Below are 18,167 nucleotides of genomic sequence, written 5' to 3' on the forward strand. Positions count from 1 at the left end.
AGACTTAAAATCTTCTGTAACCCAGACTGATCCTGAGCTGCTGAAGATGTTAGATTCCTTAGTTACTGAGAGTTTGCCAAATGAGTGCATGGAGTTGGCATAATAATGACAACATAAATTAAGTGTAAGTGCATGTCTGTGTGTACGTGTTCTACAGCATGAGTACAGAGGATACTCTAACATTAGGGGGATTTTTTTATATTTTTGGGAAAAGCCCCACTGTGTCTGCATTCATTTTGAGTCATTACATAATTATGAATGGGCACCTTTTGAAATAATTATTTTCACCTGATGCTGCAAAGTTGGAGGCCTCTTATTTTTCCATCTCCTTCACTGGAGATCTCTAATTCTGTGGCTCTCCAGCTGACTACTTTTTTTCTTTTCTTTCCAGTGATCTCTTTTGTTCACTCAATTGTTATCTTTACTTGTATTGCCAGTCTTGTAGCTTTCAATTTTCCAGCGTAGTAGCCCCAGTACACCCAATGTAGCAACTCATCTGTCCAGGGTATGTCTCCACGTCCTCTTTAAGATAGTCTCCTTCTCCATGTAGTTTCTTCACCACATCATTCATTTTTACCCATCACATTTTTTCCTTCTTTTACTGCATCTGCTGCTTAAAAATGTTTTACAGAAAACACATAGCTTCACATTTCTGTTCACTCATGAGTTTCCTTTCTTTTGCTTGCCGATTATGTAACGAGTTTTACCTCACCTCCAGTCTTGTTCCCTTCCCTTATCATTTTCTGTTGAATTTCCTAACCAAATAGCCCAGAATGCAGCCAGCTTCGAGAGCAATCTGGCTTCAGTTCCAAGAAAATCAATGGAAGGTGATGACTATCTTTTCTTAGAACAGCTTCAATTTTCATGTGCAAAGTCTGTAGGAAAGTGATTTCCATGTCGCCTGAAGGTAGCCAGGTATAGTCTGAAATATTGTCCACTTTTATAAGAAAGAAAAATATTCATTTGATGTCAGAAGTCAGGAAATGTATTTAAGTGAGTATATGTGTATTTGCATTTTATTAGAATCATCGTCATCCTTAACAGTTTATTTTTTTATATCATTACATTTTCAAGGTGAAGTTGTCATCTTTAAAACATATTTCAATATAGTATCCTTTTTTTTGTATTTTCATACATCTGTGTATCTCTGCACAGATAGGAACAGAATCCCTATATCACCAAGATCCTCTTTGTCAGACAGTGAAACCGAATACTTCGGAATTGAAATTCTTTCAGAGTATTTTTAAGTGTGTTGTGGATTACAGTAAGACTCTGCAAAAGGGAAGGTCTCATTTTCATTTTAGTTGGCCTCAATTTCAGTTTGCCTTAAAGCCTTATTTAAGGCCCATTTGACATGATGCACACTGAAGAATATCTGAAATGTATTCCCCAAAGTCTACTCTACACTGTTGACAGAGGAGGGTTCTTATACAGGGTCCTGCTACAGGTTAGTTTCTGTGTTAAGTGGCCAGATTAAAACATTTTAATCTATTTGTCCTTGGTCCTCTGAGACAAAGTATGATTAATCACTGTGTCTTTCAGCCAGCCATTGTCTGCCTCTTGGTCCTTGAAGTAACCATGCAAGGAGCTGGCAGGGATGTCAAGATAGTCTAATACATAATCTCTTTGTTGGTAGGCAGAGGTTAGGTTTCATCTGTCAGTTTGATGGGACCAGGTACATTACAATGTGCTTCTTATCTGTATAAAGTCTTTGCAGTCAGTTACTGAATCATACCTGTGTCATCACTTCAACCCTATTGGTGTAAAAGTAAAAGCTCTACATTTTTTACTTTTATGTTGGGAATTGTAATTTTCCTTTTTGGGTTTTTTTTTTTCCACTAAAGAAAAACTCCTTAGCAAAAAATCATTTCAATATTCTAGCAACTAGTCAAAGAATAAAATATAGGCACATTGCCCTGGAATAGTTTTCAAAGAAAGAGTTTTATCTTTTTCTGCCCTTGAAGTCTTAAAGACATCTGGCTCCTGATATTTTTGTTGAGGATTTTTTTTATTTGTTTTTATTTGTAAAGGTACTCTTATTATTATAAACAAGTTATCTCCAACCCAGACAAACCTACCTAAAATATTTTGGCAACAACCCTTCTATTTATCTGATAATAAGCACTTAGTAGTATAAAGAGTATTGGGCTCACCTTTGTTTTAGGTTAAAAAATACAGAATATCTGCAGAAAAATGTCTTTTGGGTTTAATGAACTGTACTGTCAAACTGTGTAAGTAAGTAAGTAATGTCTGTCTGAGTTTACTGTGAAAGTTTTTGTGAGCAGCTCTACTATCTAAGACACATAACCTCCCAGCTTTCTCTCTGTGCTTACATTTGTCATGCCGTAGTGCTTGCTAGTGAAGTGTAAGGCTACCAAGCCTAGATGGAGCCAGTAGGAAATGAATCTGTCTGCCACAGATTCTTCAGACAAAATTATTAATGTTTAGTGGCAGGAAAGTGGCTCCCCCCTCAATGGATTGAATGATGACAGAAAGTCTCTAAGCCTTGATAAGGTTGTGGCCAGGCTGGCTTTTGGTCTAGAAGGTAGATAAAGATACTCTGTCTTTTGGGTTTGTAAGGATGTCTGGTTTCTTTTTCCTGCATGCATGCCAAAGTGTAGCTTGCTTATTCATCTTAGAGACTGTCTTTAAACTTAATCATAGTTTGTATACATTTGTCTCACAATAAATACGAGGTAGAACGAGGTGAGAGTGCTGCGGAAGGGTTTTTATTGTGATGGAAATAAGAAACTCCTTCCTTTGTTACGGGTGACAATTATTAGGCTCTCTTTATTAAGTATCAGGTTTTGAGACCTTAATTCTTGCGCTCTGTAAGGACTGACTGTTCCTTCACTTGCAGATTTTATTTTTTTTTTTAACCGATCCATGGATCGCCCACTGTTGTACATTCTCTACATGCTCTCTCATTGTTGGGGCTGTTTGGAAGTATATCCCTTCTGAAATAAAGCAAGCAATGCATTAGCTAAATTTAATATTTAAGGAGATATACGTGTCCAGGTTGGAGTTATGAAGACTCTTATTAAGTATTTATAGAATCCACCCTGGGGCTGATGTTGGGGTCCACTGCTGTTAACACCTTTGCCCTTCAGATTACTACAGTGAGAGTTAGGCAACTCTCTGGTTGTCTAGGCTGAGAAGGCTAGTTTTTGTAGGATTATGTTCTCGTGAAGATACATTTGGGAAAAGAAATTATTTGGGAAAAGAAGTAACTGGCAAAAATTGCTAAAATTAATGCAGCTGATGTTATCTTTCCTATCAAACCAATACTCTGACTTTTAAGCCAGAATTGACATGAGGTGGGACAGGGATTGATAGTAAATGAACCAAAGTCAGTTTACTCAAAGAAAGTGAATTTGAGAAGTTGAAAAGTATGAAGTGAGATAGTTTGAGCATCAGTCCAGTAAAGAAGCTTAGCACACTGTAAGCTTGCAAATTATTCCCATCACACTTACCAAGTTAACTGTACCACCTGGCTTCTTCAGAAACTCACCATGTTCCTTGTCACCTCCATCTTACTTGCCTACTCTCAGATCATGCCTTGAGCATCTGTCCTGCTTCTGAGTACTTGGTTGCACTTGAGAGCAATAGCTCTGTATAAAGGGACTGAAGAGCTTCTACAACAGAAAGTATTAGTAGCGTAGAACTAAATAGTTTAAGTAAAAACAGATCTTCAGAACAATAAATCAATCTATACACATGCCTGCCTTTGCCTAAGGGTCATAATTCTCAGGAACCAGGGAACACCCACCTTCCTCAGACTCTTTTTCCACAGCCTCCCCCTGTGGCAGCCTATCTTTCCACATAGGGCCTGGCAATTGAATCCCCACTCCTTTCCTAGGAATGTCTTTTTAACTGTTTCATGCTCTTTGAGTTCTTTGTGCTCTGTATTGGCAGAGCAGCAATGTCACTTTGGCCTGGAGCCTGGAAGTATGTCATTGTCTGCAATTGCTTCCCCTTTTGTGACTGTTGGGAGGCTCACAGATTCATAGTTCTTATGTTGTTTTCTCCAAATATCCTCTTCGCTCCTCCCAGTATTGAATTAGATCCATTAATTTCTTCATGAATCTCTAACCACCACCATAGTTGAATACTTAACCCAGTCTTCTTGATATAACCACTAGTGTTCGTACAATATTTGCACCATTTTGTTCTTAGGTTATCATCTTACACCCACTTACAGGGTGTCACCAAAGTCAATGGAAAGTAGTGTAGGAAAAGCTTGAGCAAGAGGAAGGTATGCAGGAATTTGCCATGGTGAGAAATATGACTTGAACCAGGCATGAGTTGACAGAAAAAAAGTGGTTTTGCCTAAATCTTGTTAGTTTCATGGATGGGGAGATGAAGAATCATTCAGGGCCAGTGAAGAAACCTAAGAAGCTGACAAAAAGTTGCCAGTGGCAATTAAAAGTTATTTTCCAACTGAATTAAGACTATTGCCCTTACTTCAAAGTTAACCTTTTATCTGCTTTTCTAGATCTTGCAGTTTAAATGGTACTGATGTTCATATCAAAATACATCCTTTTGCTCTTCCAGAAGGTTTAGGTTATTTTAATTTTACATTTAATAAGATCCTAATGTAGTTGAATGATCAGTCTTCGGAAAATATACTTGCACAATACAGAAATTGATACAACTTCCGCTGGTTTATGGTTTAGCGCTGTGGAAAGCTAAAGGCCTTTGTCTCTATGTTTCAGCAGTCTGCCAACTTTTCTTTTATAGATACAGCTGTAGATTTACACAGTTCTCCATGCTTCCAGGTTTAACATGGTCATAAACTAAGCCTCCTAACAATGAGCCTTTGGTGTGCTATCTTTACATTTCTAAGGACGTTTCTTGCTGAAGAAGCATACATATAGGTCGTATTGGCTTCAGTGAGGCTGTATCCAACTGCTTGAACCTTCCTGCACAGAGAGCAGGATGGGGGCCAAGAGACAGCGAGCTGTCCCAAACCCACACAGTGAGTCAGTGATATGGTTGGAACTGGAACTGAGCGGCTGCTAGCTCTCAGCTTTGTCTTAAGTGCATTAGAGAGTAATGCTTCTCATCTTCTGCATTCCTGTTGCTATGAATAAACAGGCTCAAACTCCAAGGAATTTCACAAAAGCTCCCAAAAACTTGAGGACCACAACCATATTAGTGAGACCAGAACTTCTTACATAATCCTGGAAAAATGGGTAGCACAAGCTTAAGGTTGTCATTTTTCAGTCTAGAGCTTGTGGATCATTTTTTCAAGCACAACCTAAGGGACGGAGTAGTTTTGACTTCCTCGCTCAAAGAGTGGCATTGCTATTGCTGTTAAAAAACAGCATTTTGCTGTTTCAAGTGGAGAGAGCCTTTCTCCAAATAGCTATTTCTCTAACAGAAGCAGAACATTTAGACGTATTACGCTGACAGTGACACTGAACGGGACCTGCTTTTTAGAAAATAACCTCTATCACTGCATTATCAATGGTTCCATTCCGTATGAGGATTTTTGTTTTGAATTAACGTGGGACCCACAGAGAGCTCTGCTATCTCATGACCTGGTATGTTAGGCAAGCAGTGGGCAATTTGTCCTGGAAGGGCAATATTTAGATGGGACAAAGACTGGAACTAAAGATTCCCTGACATTTCCTGAGAATAACATCTAGATCTGTGTGAACTGGTTTGGTAAATATTTTTGTATGTTACATATGCTGTCATTTGCATGACGAGTAGTCTGAATACCTGCATATATTACATAGCTTCTATAAAACAGTTATTTCGATAACCTCAGTAGTACTTGTACAGTCCCCAGGATTTGATACTAATTTATTCCAAAGTAACATTTCATTTTCTTATTTAAATGATGTCTACCAATGAAGAGAGCCAGCTATAGTTGTATTTGAAAAAGAGAAAATTGTATGATAGATGGGCTTTTTTAAACCTGACTTAGTAAGAGTGGCTTTTGATGGGTTGGAATGTGTCTGACTGTTTGGAAAAGATCATGGGAAGATCAATGTCACAGATACTTTTCCTCCTTTGTATGTAAGTAGGACATGAAGCAGAAGAAAAAGTGGCGTTTTAGGAAAAAGAAAATGTCTTTGAATTTTACTGCATTCTGTATCATTCCCATAAGTTTCTATTTAAAGCTATCACCACGTTTTGGCTGCCACTTTTACTGAATCTATTTAAATATGTTTTAAAGGTGAATTACTTGGCAGTTTGACATTTTTGTTCTATATTATGCTGCAGCAATCTATCTGATTTGCAGTCATATAGAAAGTGTTATAGCTTGAAAATAATAGGTTTCAAAGCCTTTTTTCGCCCACCTGTGCACCTAAAGGTCTTCCTACATTAATAAAATATAAGGCCAGCAAATGAAGAGAGCAGCTTGTTGGAAGTGCTGGAAAAGATCTGACATTTAAATTAATTTTTGAAAGTATAAATTTGAAACTTATGAAAAGAACGAGGTGTGTCTGGTGAAGTTGGATAAAGGAGAGATGAATGCAAAGGCAGTTTTTTTAATGTGCTTAGCAGACCCAGCTGGAGTTATATTTTCAAAATCTGGCCCTTACCACACACACAAAAAATATTTAAAAATAATACTAACATAAAGTCTGATTCTCACACTGCCCTGTGTAGCCTCAGTGAAACAGTAGACATGCAAGTGGTCTGGAGATGAACCAGCCAAGGATCTATCATTTCTTTAATATCATTTTACTGTTGTTTCCTTTTTTTCACTGTTGGATAATGATGAAAAGGCAGAGTCAGTGCCATCTAAAATCTTGCGATAGCAAGCCAATATAGGATTTACATTTTTATTTTGTACTTTCTTACTTATAAATAATATTCTTGTCTCATAAAAAAAAAATTACACATCTCACACCATTTAATGCCATCATACAGAAAGTCTTTGAAGCTCAGAGAATTTGTAACTTTAATCTGTATAATCAGTGTTTCAGTAACCATGTGTGTTTGTAAGGTTGAATTACAAAATGATTGAAAATGGTAAGAAACACTTTACAGCGTGCCATTGAACCCACCAGACTGATTCTGGCAGAATCCTAGTCCGAGTATAGCCTTCTGCCTTTCACAGTTTGTTCCCTATCTGCATGACAAAAAGGACATTTATCCCATCAAAAATGTGGCATTTGGTGGTATTTCCCATGGCCCTAATTTGGTACCATTTGCCAAGTCAGGAAGCACTAAGAAGTGTCCCCTAACTTCTGGGAATCTGCCCCTCTCTTTACATCCAAGTACTCAAAGTGTTTTCATCTCCAGGGGTGATGTAAGCCTTGCTGCTCACCCTAAGCTTTGGAAAGAAAGAGATGTGCATAGTGATGTGCACCACCTTGCTTGTAAAAGTCATGTTCTTTAATAACGATTCTGCAATTTTCCATTTTTATTTCAAGTTAGAGAGTGAAGACTGTAAATTTAGTTTAAGCTGTTTTTGCCATTTTAGACACAAACAAAATTAGGAACCTTTGTTTAAACTCTAGTTGCAAGTACTGCAGTTGGAAACGGATGAAGAACATTTTTTAAACAGTCATAAAAAGAAAAGGAGTTTTCTTTGCAGTGTTTGATATGAATGCTCTGAAAGGTAATCTTCATGTCATCTAGTGTATTTTAAATCCTGATATATTTGAATCTTCAACCATAGTAAATACTGGTTGCTTTTGTAACTAGGCTCAATTATACCATTGATTATGCCTGTCCTTGTAACTGCCAGAGTCTGATGGTATGGCAACACCTATGGAGTGCAAGTCTTATTTTGCAGATTGCGCTAATGAAAATATGGGGAATAAAGTTATCCACTTGTGTCCTCAGGCCTAAATTTGTAAGTTATATACTGCACTGTCTTTGGAAATGGTTTTGGTCTAGAGGAATATTTATAATTTATGTCTCACTTCAGAGTTAAAGAAGCAGAGGAAGTCTGCAGGCAGAAAAAGGGGAAGTCGCTATACAATATAAGACCAAAACATGACTCTGGAATTGTAAGTAACAATTGTAGCTATACTTTTGTTCCCATCCCTCCTTCTACCTTTTTCTCTTTGCATTTTATAGATATGTTATTCTTGAAGTACTTTGTTCTATTTTTTTTTCCCTAGTGATTAACATTTTCATAAAAGGTATCAGATTAACAAACTTGAATGCTGATTGTGAATGTTACTCCACATAATAGATGTAGCACAAGCAAGAGCAGCGTATTATTGCCTCACCCTGCCAGTCTGACTGTATCCCGTTCTTGGTGTGGGATGCACCTAGAACGCAGAAAGGCAGTTTCAGTCTTCAAGATTATTCAGTCTGTATTCGGTCTCTTTTCTACAGTTACAAAATATAAGGAAGAATTGTGATAGGCACACATTTTTTCAAGTTGGATACCTGTATCAAATACTAGTGGCTTCTGTTCCACTGAGCTGGATTTGTTTGGAATAACAACCCTAGAAAAAGATAATACTGTGCTCTGACCATTCTTCTGAAAACAGATAAATGATGTTAGTAGAAAAGTAATTCTAGTCATTCAGTGAAACTTTTCCACTACAATTACCTAAACATTGCCAGGATCATGACTGATTTACAGAAAATAAATATTCCTCTATAGAAAAATTAATCTGGCACCTCACATTAAAATTATACCTGTAGCTACTGGTCATTAAATATTATTTGTAAAATATTATAACAGAAGATTTTTTTCGTGTGTCCGTGTCCCTGCCCGTCCCCTTCCAGACACGATTTATGTCTTTTGTGCTTTGTAGTTATGGCTGTTATTGTGACACACCCTTGAAATGAAGCAGGTGGTACTTTACTATATTCTAATTAACATAATCTGACACGGGAAGAAATAATGTTGCATTTATTGTTTTTCTCATTCTGAACGTTTAGGGAGAGTTGGCCATGGTTAGTGCAACAAGAAATGTAAATGGAGTAACAGTTTAATTAGGAATTATAAACTATATTTTATTTTATCAATTTTTATTTGAAACCAGATCAAGATGTTATTTAAAATGAAAAAAAAAACAACAAACCAAACAAAAAAAACCCCAAAACCAAAAAACCAAAACACCAACATTGATTTGGACTTCTCCATCTCACCTATATCTTGCCATATGTAAAGACACTGGGAGATTTTACTTTTTTTTTAAGAAATAACTATAGGTTTAATTATTCCTGAATCATTATCATTTGTACTAAAACTGGGACTTTCAGTGTTACCGAAAAATTGATAGAGTGAAAAGGAAAGTAAACAAAAATATTTCACAAGCAGTGTTAGCTATATTCTAGCTCAGTTCTAGCTTCAAAGGAAATTTATTTGTGCAGTCAATTCTACAGTAAGTATAATTGAACATTAGCCTATGTAGCTTGCACTTTTCATATTTGTGTGATGTGGTTTTATATATACTCAATTTTGTGCTTTTTTTTTAATTTATTTTATTTTTCAGAAAGCAAAGATAAGTATGAAAATCTGAGAGAAGAAAAGCAAAAGCCATTGTTACCTGGTTACCAAAATGCAACATGCCTGTGGGTGAGGAGTGAGGGGGAAGGAAACTACATCATCCTGATCATTTGCTTTCTTGACCTTTTTGAATTCGCTTTTTGTTCTCTAGAGTTTTCCACCAATTGATGTGTTATTGTACATTCATTCACGAATGTAATCACTTTAATGGAGTGCCCAGCAATAGACTAGGTATGGACTTGAAACACCTTCCCTGTACTCTGTATCTCCTTTGCCACTCAAAAATGATATATTTGTAAAGTGTATGGTATATTAAAAATAGGCCAAGTCAGCATGCGTAAAAAGCGGCATCTGCATCAGTTTTGAACATGCTGAAAATTGCATTAAGTTGAACTTCATAAGAATGCTACTTGATACAGTAAAACATTTCCATTCCTACTGGCAACATCTGTCTAACACAAATACTTCATGGCACTGCACTTAGATTAGGGAAAGAAATGTTACTCCTAGTGAATTGTTTGTATCCGTTTCATGTTGGCATTTGTAGTTTGTATTTTGAATCGTTAAGTGCTGTTTATACAGTATAATCAATGCTTTCCCAACTTGTTTGGTTGCCCTCCATGACTAAATATTTGTGGAACAAGATGTTTACTGTAACTATCTTTAAAATCGATAAGGCAGCATACTTTTACTTCATCTTTTGCCAGATAGTGAATGCCAGGTGGTATGGGGGTCAAAAATCCAGCATTAAAAAAAAAAAAAGAAAAAGAGTACGTGAAATGCAGGAAAACACAGAAAAGCACAGAACTATGATAAAGAGTATGTGAGAGATTTGGCTATTATAGTTTGTTAATATATAAAGCAGCTAATACTTTTACATGAACTCTAGAAGGTATAGTATAGTTTTAACTGCTGATCACTTAGGTCAGACAGGCATTTGGCCACATGTACGTGACTTCCCTTTTGGAATTAGCTTTACAGTTAATTTAAAACTCCTTTAGAGAGCCATTAAAAGATGCACAGGGGGATTAACATTTATGGAAAACAGTAGCCAATTCTAGTGTCAGAACATAGACTACCAACTAGTTGACATAAATTTCACACTTAACACAACTGCAGACTTTTCGTCCAGGCTTTCAGTGTCCCTGACTCAGAGGTTAATGATTTAAACCTATGACTTAGGGCTTCCATTTTAGACCACAGGCTTAATTCCTATATGCAATCCAGAATTTACTATATCAGTTTTGATCTGCTCAACCAATAACACCCCCTTCCTCCAGTCCTAATTAAAGAGCCCCAAACCAATGAGCCCGATTGATAACATTTTTCTTTCAAAGCGCTCTTTTCCTGAAAGCAGTGTGTGCAACTGAATTGGACACACGCGCTCACAACCTTGGAGCCTGAAAGACACTGGGGTAAGGCAAATGAGCTCTAACCTGTTCAGTTGGGTTATTCCCTGCCTAATCTAGCACATCAAGAGACATTCCTAGCTGTCCAGAGGCTAATATACAGGGTGTCGTAAAAGGGAGTGCGAAATATGACCTCAGGAATCTGTTATTCTTCACATATACCAAGCACTAGAAAAGATGTTTTTTTCACTATGTGAAAAGCAAGTCTCCTGTTGCTGACAAACCTATGTGAAAATCTGTACTCGTAATAATTTCTGGCAGGGATATAAATTACCAAGAATGGAGTTCTAAAATTTTGTTTTGATGGGAGTAACATTACTATTTGGGGAAGTGAAAAGAAGACATTATTTGCTGTTACAACTAACTTATAGAAAAAACTTTAAAAAATAAAGCTATTTTAATGGCACTGATTCAAATCCATGTTTGTATTTATGTAAACAATAGTCTTTTCCTCTTAACTTTGCTCCTAAGTGCGAGGATACAGTAGCATGTTTTCATTTGTAGCCTTCCTGTTCCCTTCAGTACCTACAGTATGTATATTACTATACTAAATGAAATAATAGATCATCTAACAAAGATCACTATGTGCAATACTGTATTTAGTGTTTCTATTTCAATTTTTTTAGAATGTTAATTTATATGAAAATAAATGGAATAATAATTAAATAACTGCCTTCTCTCTTCACTGTCAGGCTGTGCTGTAATTTGCTAGCAACCGTTTGATCCCAAAGCACCACATCCCGTTCAGGCTCCTGTGATCCAGGAAAAACCTTTGTGAAGGGATTGGTGGAAAGAGGCCTTCTCTTTCCTTGCCTTTTGGAAGCACAGTGACAGTAATTTCCAGTTATGTGGATACATTACCTCTTCCCCAAGGTGGTGGTAGGAAGGAGCTTCGCAGTCCTTTACCCAATCAGACTATGTACCACTCACTTCTGCGGCTTGTGCATGCCTTACTGCAACCTCTTCCTACTAACACTGCCTACGTAACAGTCTCAAGAAACTGCTATTAGGACAAAAACATGCATTAAAAACTATTATCTGCATATAATAATGTCTTTTTATATATATATATATTTTACATGATGAAAGTGTTGTCCAGCAACCTGGTAGGGCTGTCACAAACATACATACTACCCTTTTCACTGGATCTGCAGAATGGATGCTGAAAGTTATTTGCAAACCTCTCTGAAGAACAGCATCAAAGGCTGACTGCAGCTGGTGGTACAATGTTATGATCTTAAGATGCAAGCTGCTACATAGATTTTTCCTCCTTCCTTTTACTCAGGCCTAACCTACTTGATTGAACATGTCCCTCTCACATAGCTTCTCTCCAGCCTGTCTTTAAACGTCCATACAAAGTAAAGCAGCCCAATATGTGTAGCACCAAAGCTAGCTCCCAGAGTGGATTCCCAGCATAAATTTCACCACTGCTCTTTTTTTCAGTGGCACACTCGGCTTTTTACAGAATTCTAGACTAATGTTATTTTGCTTGTTTGTTTGTGTGTGTTTTAAAGACACTTGAACGCTCTGTTGTTCCCCCCTCCTCCATTTACTGCAACATCAGGCATACTACATTTAGAGTTGGCTTGTAGTCCTACAAGAGTTCTCACAGAGAAAATTGAGTCTTTTTTGATCACAAAGACCCCATATTGCTCACGGTTACTTAAATAAATGCAGCAGCTAAATAAGGACTTTCATACCTGAGCAGCAGACGTGACTTACTGAGAATAACAATCTGTTTTTTATAAGGAGCTAGGACAATTCATGGTGTTTCACTTGCAAATTGAAGCCTTTCAGACACATGGTACTTTGTCATGTGTAATGACGTATTGGTTAGCTTTTTTGTAGTACCTTTCATCATCCCAAAGCACTTCCAAAAGTCAGTTAAGTATTAACCAACAGGGGCAGTGGGAGTGTAGTATCTTCCATAGGTTGACATTTATTTTTTCTTGCCTGATTTTTCAGTGATCAGCTTAAGAAGTTGGAAGCAGTTATTAATTTTACTGAGATAAGATAGAGCAAGTCTTTGCATTGCAATTATTTTGTTGCATACTCTAGGTTAATAAGCAGAGCTGAGTGTATGCCAAGTTCATTATATCAGTTATTTAAGCTACACCAATTTTAAGATGGTATGGACAGAATAAGTGGAAACTGATTGAGCTGAGTTTTTCTGAAGATAGTGTAAACAACAGCAAAGGGAGAAGTGAGAAAATGATGCCCAGCACCATTCATGTCTGCTACCCATCAATCAAATGAGAGTCACATTACAGAACAGGTTTTCCAGGCCATTCTCTTGCTTATGACAGTCCCACCTGTACCTGTGCTGTACCTGACATTCATCTAGCCTGCTTGTGGAAGCATCCAGTGGTAAGTCCATTGCCTCAAATAGATGGTGTCTTACTGAAGGTAAAGGATCCCCGTTGAGTCAGCACTGTTTTTTCATTTATTCCCAGCTGCAGCTCAAATTTAAGCTGTTAGAAACTGGGAATCTTCATTTGTCACTCACCCCAAATAGGGGCCCTGCCAACTTGGCAGTTCCATGGAGGTAGAGCTTAACATTTACTGTCCCCCTCCTTCCCCTGTCCCACCACACCACTCTACCTTAAAAAATACTGGATCTATCTGACCTGAAGATTTTTTCATCTACCCTTGGATTGCTCCCATAAGGAGGAGATTTTTGGATTACAGCATATGCCTCTGGCACCTTGGTTCAGCAGTTGGGCAGCAAGAGGCTGGGAGAGCTGGAGTCTAGGCTGTACCACAAAGAGTAGAGGTTCAGGTGGGTGCTGGGTGATGATACTACCTGCAAAGCAGGAGAGTGGCTAAGAGACAGGCGGGAATGCGAAAGGGGTGTTGGAGGGGACAGTGGTCAGACACTGGAATAGGCTGCCCAGGGAGGTGGTTGAGTCACCATCCCTGAAGGTGTTTAAGAGTCGTTTAGATGCAGTGTTGGGGGATATGGTGTAGGGGAGAACTTTGTGGAGTAGGGTTGATGGTTGGACTCAATGATCCCAAGGGTCTTTTCCAACCTGAATGATCCTATGATTCTGTGAGATGGTTGCCGGAACTCCTTTTGATTCAGCTGACAGAGGCACTTGCAAGTTCTGAGCAGAGGGCCCTGACCATGCTTAGGTAGTTAAAGCACAGTGAAACAGTAATTCTCAAAACCAACAGCTACTAAAAAAAAAATATATATATATATATATATATATATATATATATATAATCCCCAAAGTCATTAAATTGCTGAACTATAAGAGGTTTTGGGCAAGAGATAGGGAAGAGACCACCTCCAGGCTGTAGCGCCATAAGAGACATAGCCCTCTCTTGCTACTTGTGGTTTAGTTGCTCCTGCTTCTTTCAAGACTCACGACAGGCATCTCTTCTGGTTATGTGGACGTTCATTCTCCAGTGTAAGAACTCTCTTTCCTCACTAAAGTTTTCCTTCAAGATTGTTTAGCGACCATCTTTTCTCTGGGTTGGGAAGAAAAAAGAAAACACCCAACAAAACGCTACCTTACCTCTTGAGAGACATACAGTGTACTCATTCAAGAGCTGATAGCAACAATTAAAGCTCACCTATATCTTAAGATATAATCTTTTTTTATATTTTTAAGCGAGTAGTTTGGCGCCTATGACATAAGGATCTAGCCATATGTTAAGCAAAACCACTTAGGTCAGGGTCATAGTTACTTCTCTGACCTCAAACGATCCCAGCAGTTCAGTCATTGGAGCTTTGGTTGTCATCTTGTCAGTTGCCCAAAAGGACAGAATTTGTGCATTCAGAATCAACTTCAGAATCTAGGATTAGTGCATTTTTTTTTTTTCCCCGGGTCCTCACACCCCTTGCCTTGCAGGTACTTTTGGAGGGGGTGGGCGACAAGGAACGAAGTAGCTAGGCTTTCCCAAGCTGTCAGGGTGAGCCATCATTTACCTGCATCTGGTAGGGTCAAAAGGAAGCCAGAGAATATACTGATTAGAGAGCAGCTGGACACAAGGTGTTGAAGCAAAGCCCGTACACCTGGATGCCATATAACCCTAAAGTAGCTTTATTATTTAATCTATAATTTAATAGTAGACCTATAAAATAATTACATTATACTTAAAGCATTTCTTCATTTTTGTTTTCATTTATAAAACAAGAATTAAATACAGTTTTAACCATTACAAGCTCAACTCAGTTTTTACATAAACACAGCTCCTAGAAGGAGCTTTAAGCTGCAGCATATTCATATTGCAAACTGGTGAAAAACCCAGGCAGGGCATAGCTTAAAGATTCTTGCACTTTTTTCTTAACTGAGGTTGCTAGGGTGCTTTTCTTTCCCTAGTCCAAAATGCCTGACTTTTTCAGTCCATTTCTTTCAAGTGGAGACCGAGATCCCTGGAGTCTTAGTAGACTATAGCTATTGCCACTCCTCCCCCGCCCCTCCCCCACCCCCACCCCACATCAACACTCTCAAGCCCAGACTGAACGGTGCCCGTTTGGTGGCTGGCACGGTGCTGGCAGCCTCCGAGGAATCCCTGTCCGAGGAGTCTCCCTCTGCACCTCTGACACGCTGACAGATCACAGCAGAAAAGCCATGGCCATTCACGTAATAGGGCTAACGGACCCAACCAACCTCATCCTTCCCGTGCCAATCCCCGTAAACCGCTTGGTGAGCTCTCCTGGAGCTCAGTCCTGAAAGCCTCTTAGAGCAGCCTGCCTCACATAATAGAGACCTGTGGCACTGAAGCCCTGGCTGGAGAGAGTGCTGAACACATTAACCCCTTGAAGTGGCTGCAAGCGAAGAGGCTGGCAGGAAAGGGCTCCCACAGCAAGCTGGTTTCACTAAATGCAGATGCTGAGCTGTGAGACATGCATCAGGGAGTCGGCGTGTCATTTTTAATTTGTAAGCTTCAGACAATTGAGCACGCACGGGCTTTGGTTTGGGGGAAGGGGCTGGTTTGTTTTGAGACATAGGATTTTAATGCAGCTGGGACTAATACAGACCAGAACTGGAACAAACGGGATATACAGGACATGCTAAACTCCATCAACTGAATAACAACACAGTATGATTTAAAATGAACTGCAAGTGTTCATCAACGCTGACTATGTAGGACTCAAAAATTGAGTGGACCACCAGTACTGTAGCAATTACAACTTACTCTCTCCCTGTGCTTACAGCTGTGTCCCATTCCAGCAGCACTGACTGATGGGTTTGTCCTTTAACACTAACACATTAACATGGTTTCCGATCATGGGAAACACACCACTCCCAAAACCTGATGACACTGATGCAGCTTTTGTATTCAGTCCAGCAATGACCAAATTTTGTCCTTTCTGTGACAGTGCTTTTATACCTTAAGTGAAACATCGTTCCCTTAATTGTTCTCAGCTCCTCTCCCGGTCTAAGCAGGCTTAAATATAAGGTCATAAATGGATGTTGTCCTTTTTGGAGTAAGAAACACACACATATCTAACACACAAAAATCTACCAAAAGCCTAGTTAAACCATGTCCATTTCAAGCCAGGCAGCTGACTTAGCAACCAAGTCTCTTACTCAACACGTTTTAATCTCTGGCATATTCTGCCACAAGAAAAATATACATGGCTAGGTCTATAATACTTTAAACAGCTGTTTACTATAGCTAGGTTACAAAATAAACACTGCTGCAGAGACCACGTGTTCAATATGCTCTAGCCACAACAGCATCCGAACCCACCCTCAGTCTGCTCTGTGGTCACGGGGGCTGACCCAGCGCCTCGCCCACTCCCCCTCGCTTCTCATCTGCCATTCAGACAACGAGCCCGGAACTGTTTGTCATTGCACAATTAAAGTTGTCTTAAGGAGATGAGCCTCATCAGAGAGTCTCACTTGCTTTTCGCACATTACTCCTCGTTATTCTCCCTCATCTGCGTCCCCAAGTCCTTGGCAGCACCCCAGCATTTCCAAATGGGAGCGGCAAGCTCTGGACCAAAGCACGGGGAAGGCGTTCTCATCTTGTGGAGCGAACTGGAGTGTAGGGCAGAGGGCTTTACTCCACACAGTGGAAACATTTAATGCTGGATTTAGCCAACTGGTCACTTAGATGATCAATCCCAACGTCTGGGAGCCTGCTCCTCTCCAGAAGATTCAAGCGCCAGATGATATTGGAAATACAATGAAACTTTATGGTGAAGTGCCTAACAGCCCATTAAAAAGCATTATTCCAGTAGGCAAGCGACAAGGAGCCTTTCCTTGCTGGAGGGATGCCTCCTGAAAAAGAACAAAACACAAAAAAAAAAAAAAAAAAAAAAAAAAAAAAAAAAAGGGAAAAAAAACAACAAAATGGACAGTCTGCTCAGTGGGAGCAGAGGCAGCAGTAAATCTGATAGGGGCAACACCAAGCAGTTGCTACACTCCTGCTCTCACAGTTTGCCTGAGTTGTTGAGATTCACAGACATGCACCGACACTGCTTGACCTTCTGAATTTTCTTGAGTCGGAAAGGTGGGTCCAGCTCAGGGCAATCCAGCTGCACAGTCGAAGAGGTGACCTTGTGCGGCTTGCAGAAAGCACAGGACTGGAAGGACTCCTCCTCCTTTTTCACGTGCCGTGGTATGTAGAAGGAGTTGCACTGCCCATAGCAAAAGCGGTTGATGATGGTGCGGCTAATGCAGCCTTCCTCACTGACAGTCTGCCGCAGGGGCTGCGTCTTGCACCAATCGCTCTTGAGGTACTTCCTTTCGGTGACCACCAGGGCCTCCTGGCTGGAGGCCAGCACCTCCTTATTCAGCTGCTGCCTCCGCTCCGAGTGGTTGCTGCTGCTGTCTTTGTAAGGCGAGGGAATGGCGCCTGCAGGACGATTTTTCCTGGTGTCTGTTACTCGAACCAGCGCTGCCATCAGAAAAACGGACAAGGCAAATTTCCAAATCATCCTGCAACAGCAACACAAGTAGCTGTTAGGAGAGACACGTTTTCAAACCACAAAATTGTAATGGAGTTGAACTTTATGCCTGCTTTTAAACAAGTGGAGATCTTACTGCCTTTGTAATCCCACCACTTTTCCCAGGAGATTAGCTCTACTCTAGGGTGATGAAGAGGCCAGGCCCTGTGGAAAGTCACATCGCTCTTCCCCCGCCCTCCCCAAGCTCTCCAACTACTCTCTTTTCCCCCATGGGGACACTGCTGCTTTGATCACTGAAGTAGTGATTTTTACAGAAGCTTCAGTCAGAAAGGTTTCCTCCTTCTCTGTGAAATCCTGGGCCAAATAGCTGGGCAAATGCCTGGCTAGTGAAGGCTCAGGACACTCCTGCCAATACTGTGGCAGCTGATTTGGGGACGGTGGTGGAGAAGGGAAG

General features: G+C 39.6%; 2 protein-coding genes across 2 annotated transcripts in view; one reads left to right on the plus strand and one right to left on the minus strand.

Moving 5' to 3' along the window:
- The window catches only part of FMN2 (formin 2), a 164,026-nt gene extending 154,577 nt beyond the window's left edge, over positions 1-9,449 (plus strand). Inside the window, exons 19-20 of the mRNA XM_074161579.1 lie at positions 7,895-7,976; positions 9,423-9,449. Of these exons, the coding sequence (XP_074017680.1) occupies positions 7,895-7,976; positions 9,423-9,449 (109 nt within the window). The remainder of the gene's footprint in view (positions 1-7,894; positions 7,977-9,422) is intronic.
- Positions 9,450-17,236: 7,787 nt separating this feature from the next.
- GREM2 (gremlin 2, DAN family BMP antagonist) lies at positions 17,237-17,743 on the minus strand. The gene has a single exon (XM_074169047.1). The coding sequence runs from the start codon at positions 17,741-17,743 to the stop codon at positions 17,237-17,239; it is 507 nt and encodes a 168-aa protein (XP_074025148.1).
- Positions 17,744-18,167: the final 424 nt, after the last annotated feature.

This window comes from Numenius arquata, chromosome 2 (assembly GCF_964106895.1).
Source record: "Numenius arquata chromosome 2, bNumArq3.hap1.1, whole genome shotgun sequence".
Classification (NCBI taxonomy): domain Eukaryota; kingdom Metazoa; phylum Chordata; class Aves; order Charadriiformes; family Scolopacidae; genus Numenius; species Numenius arquata.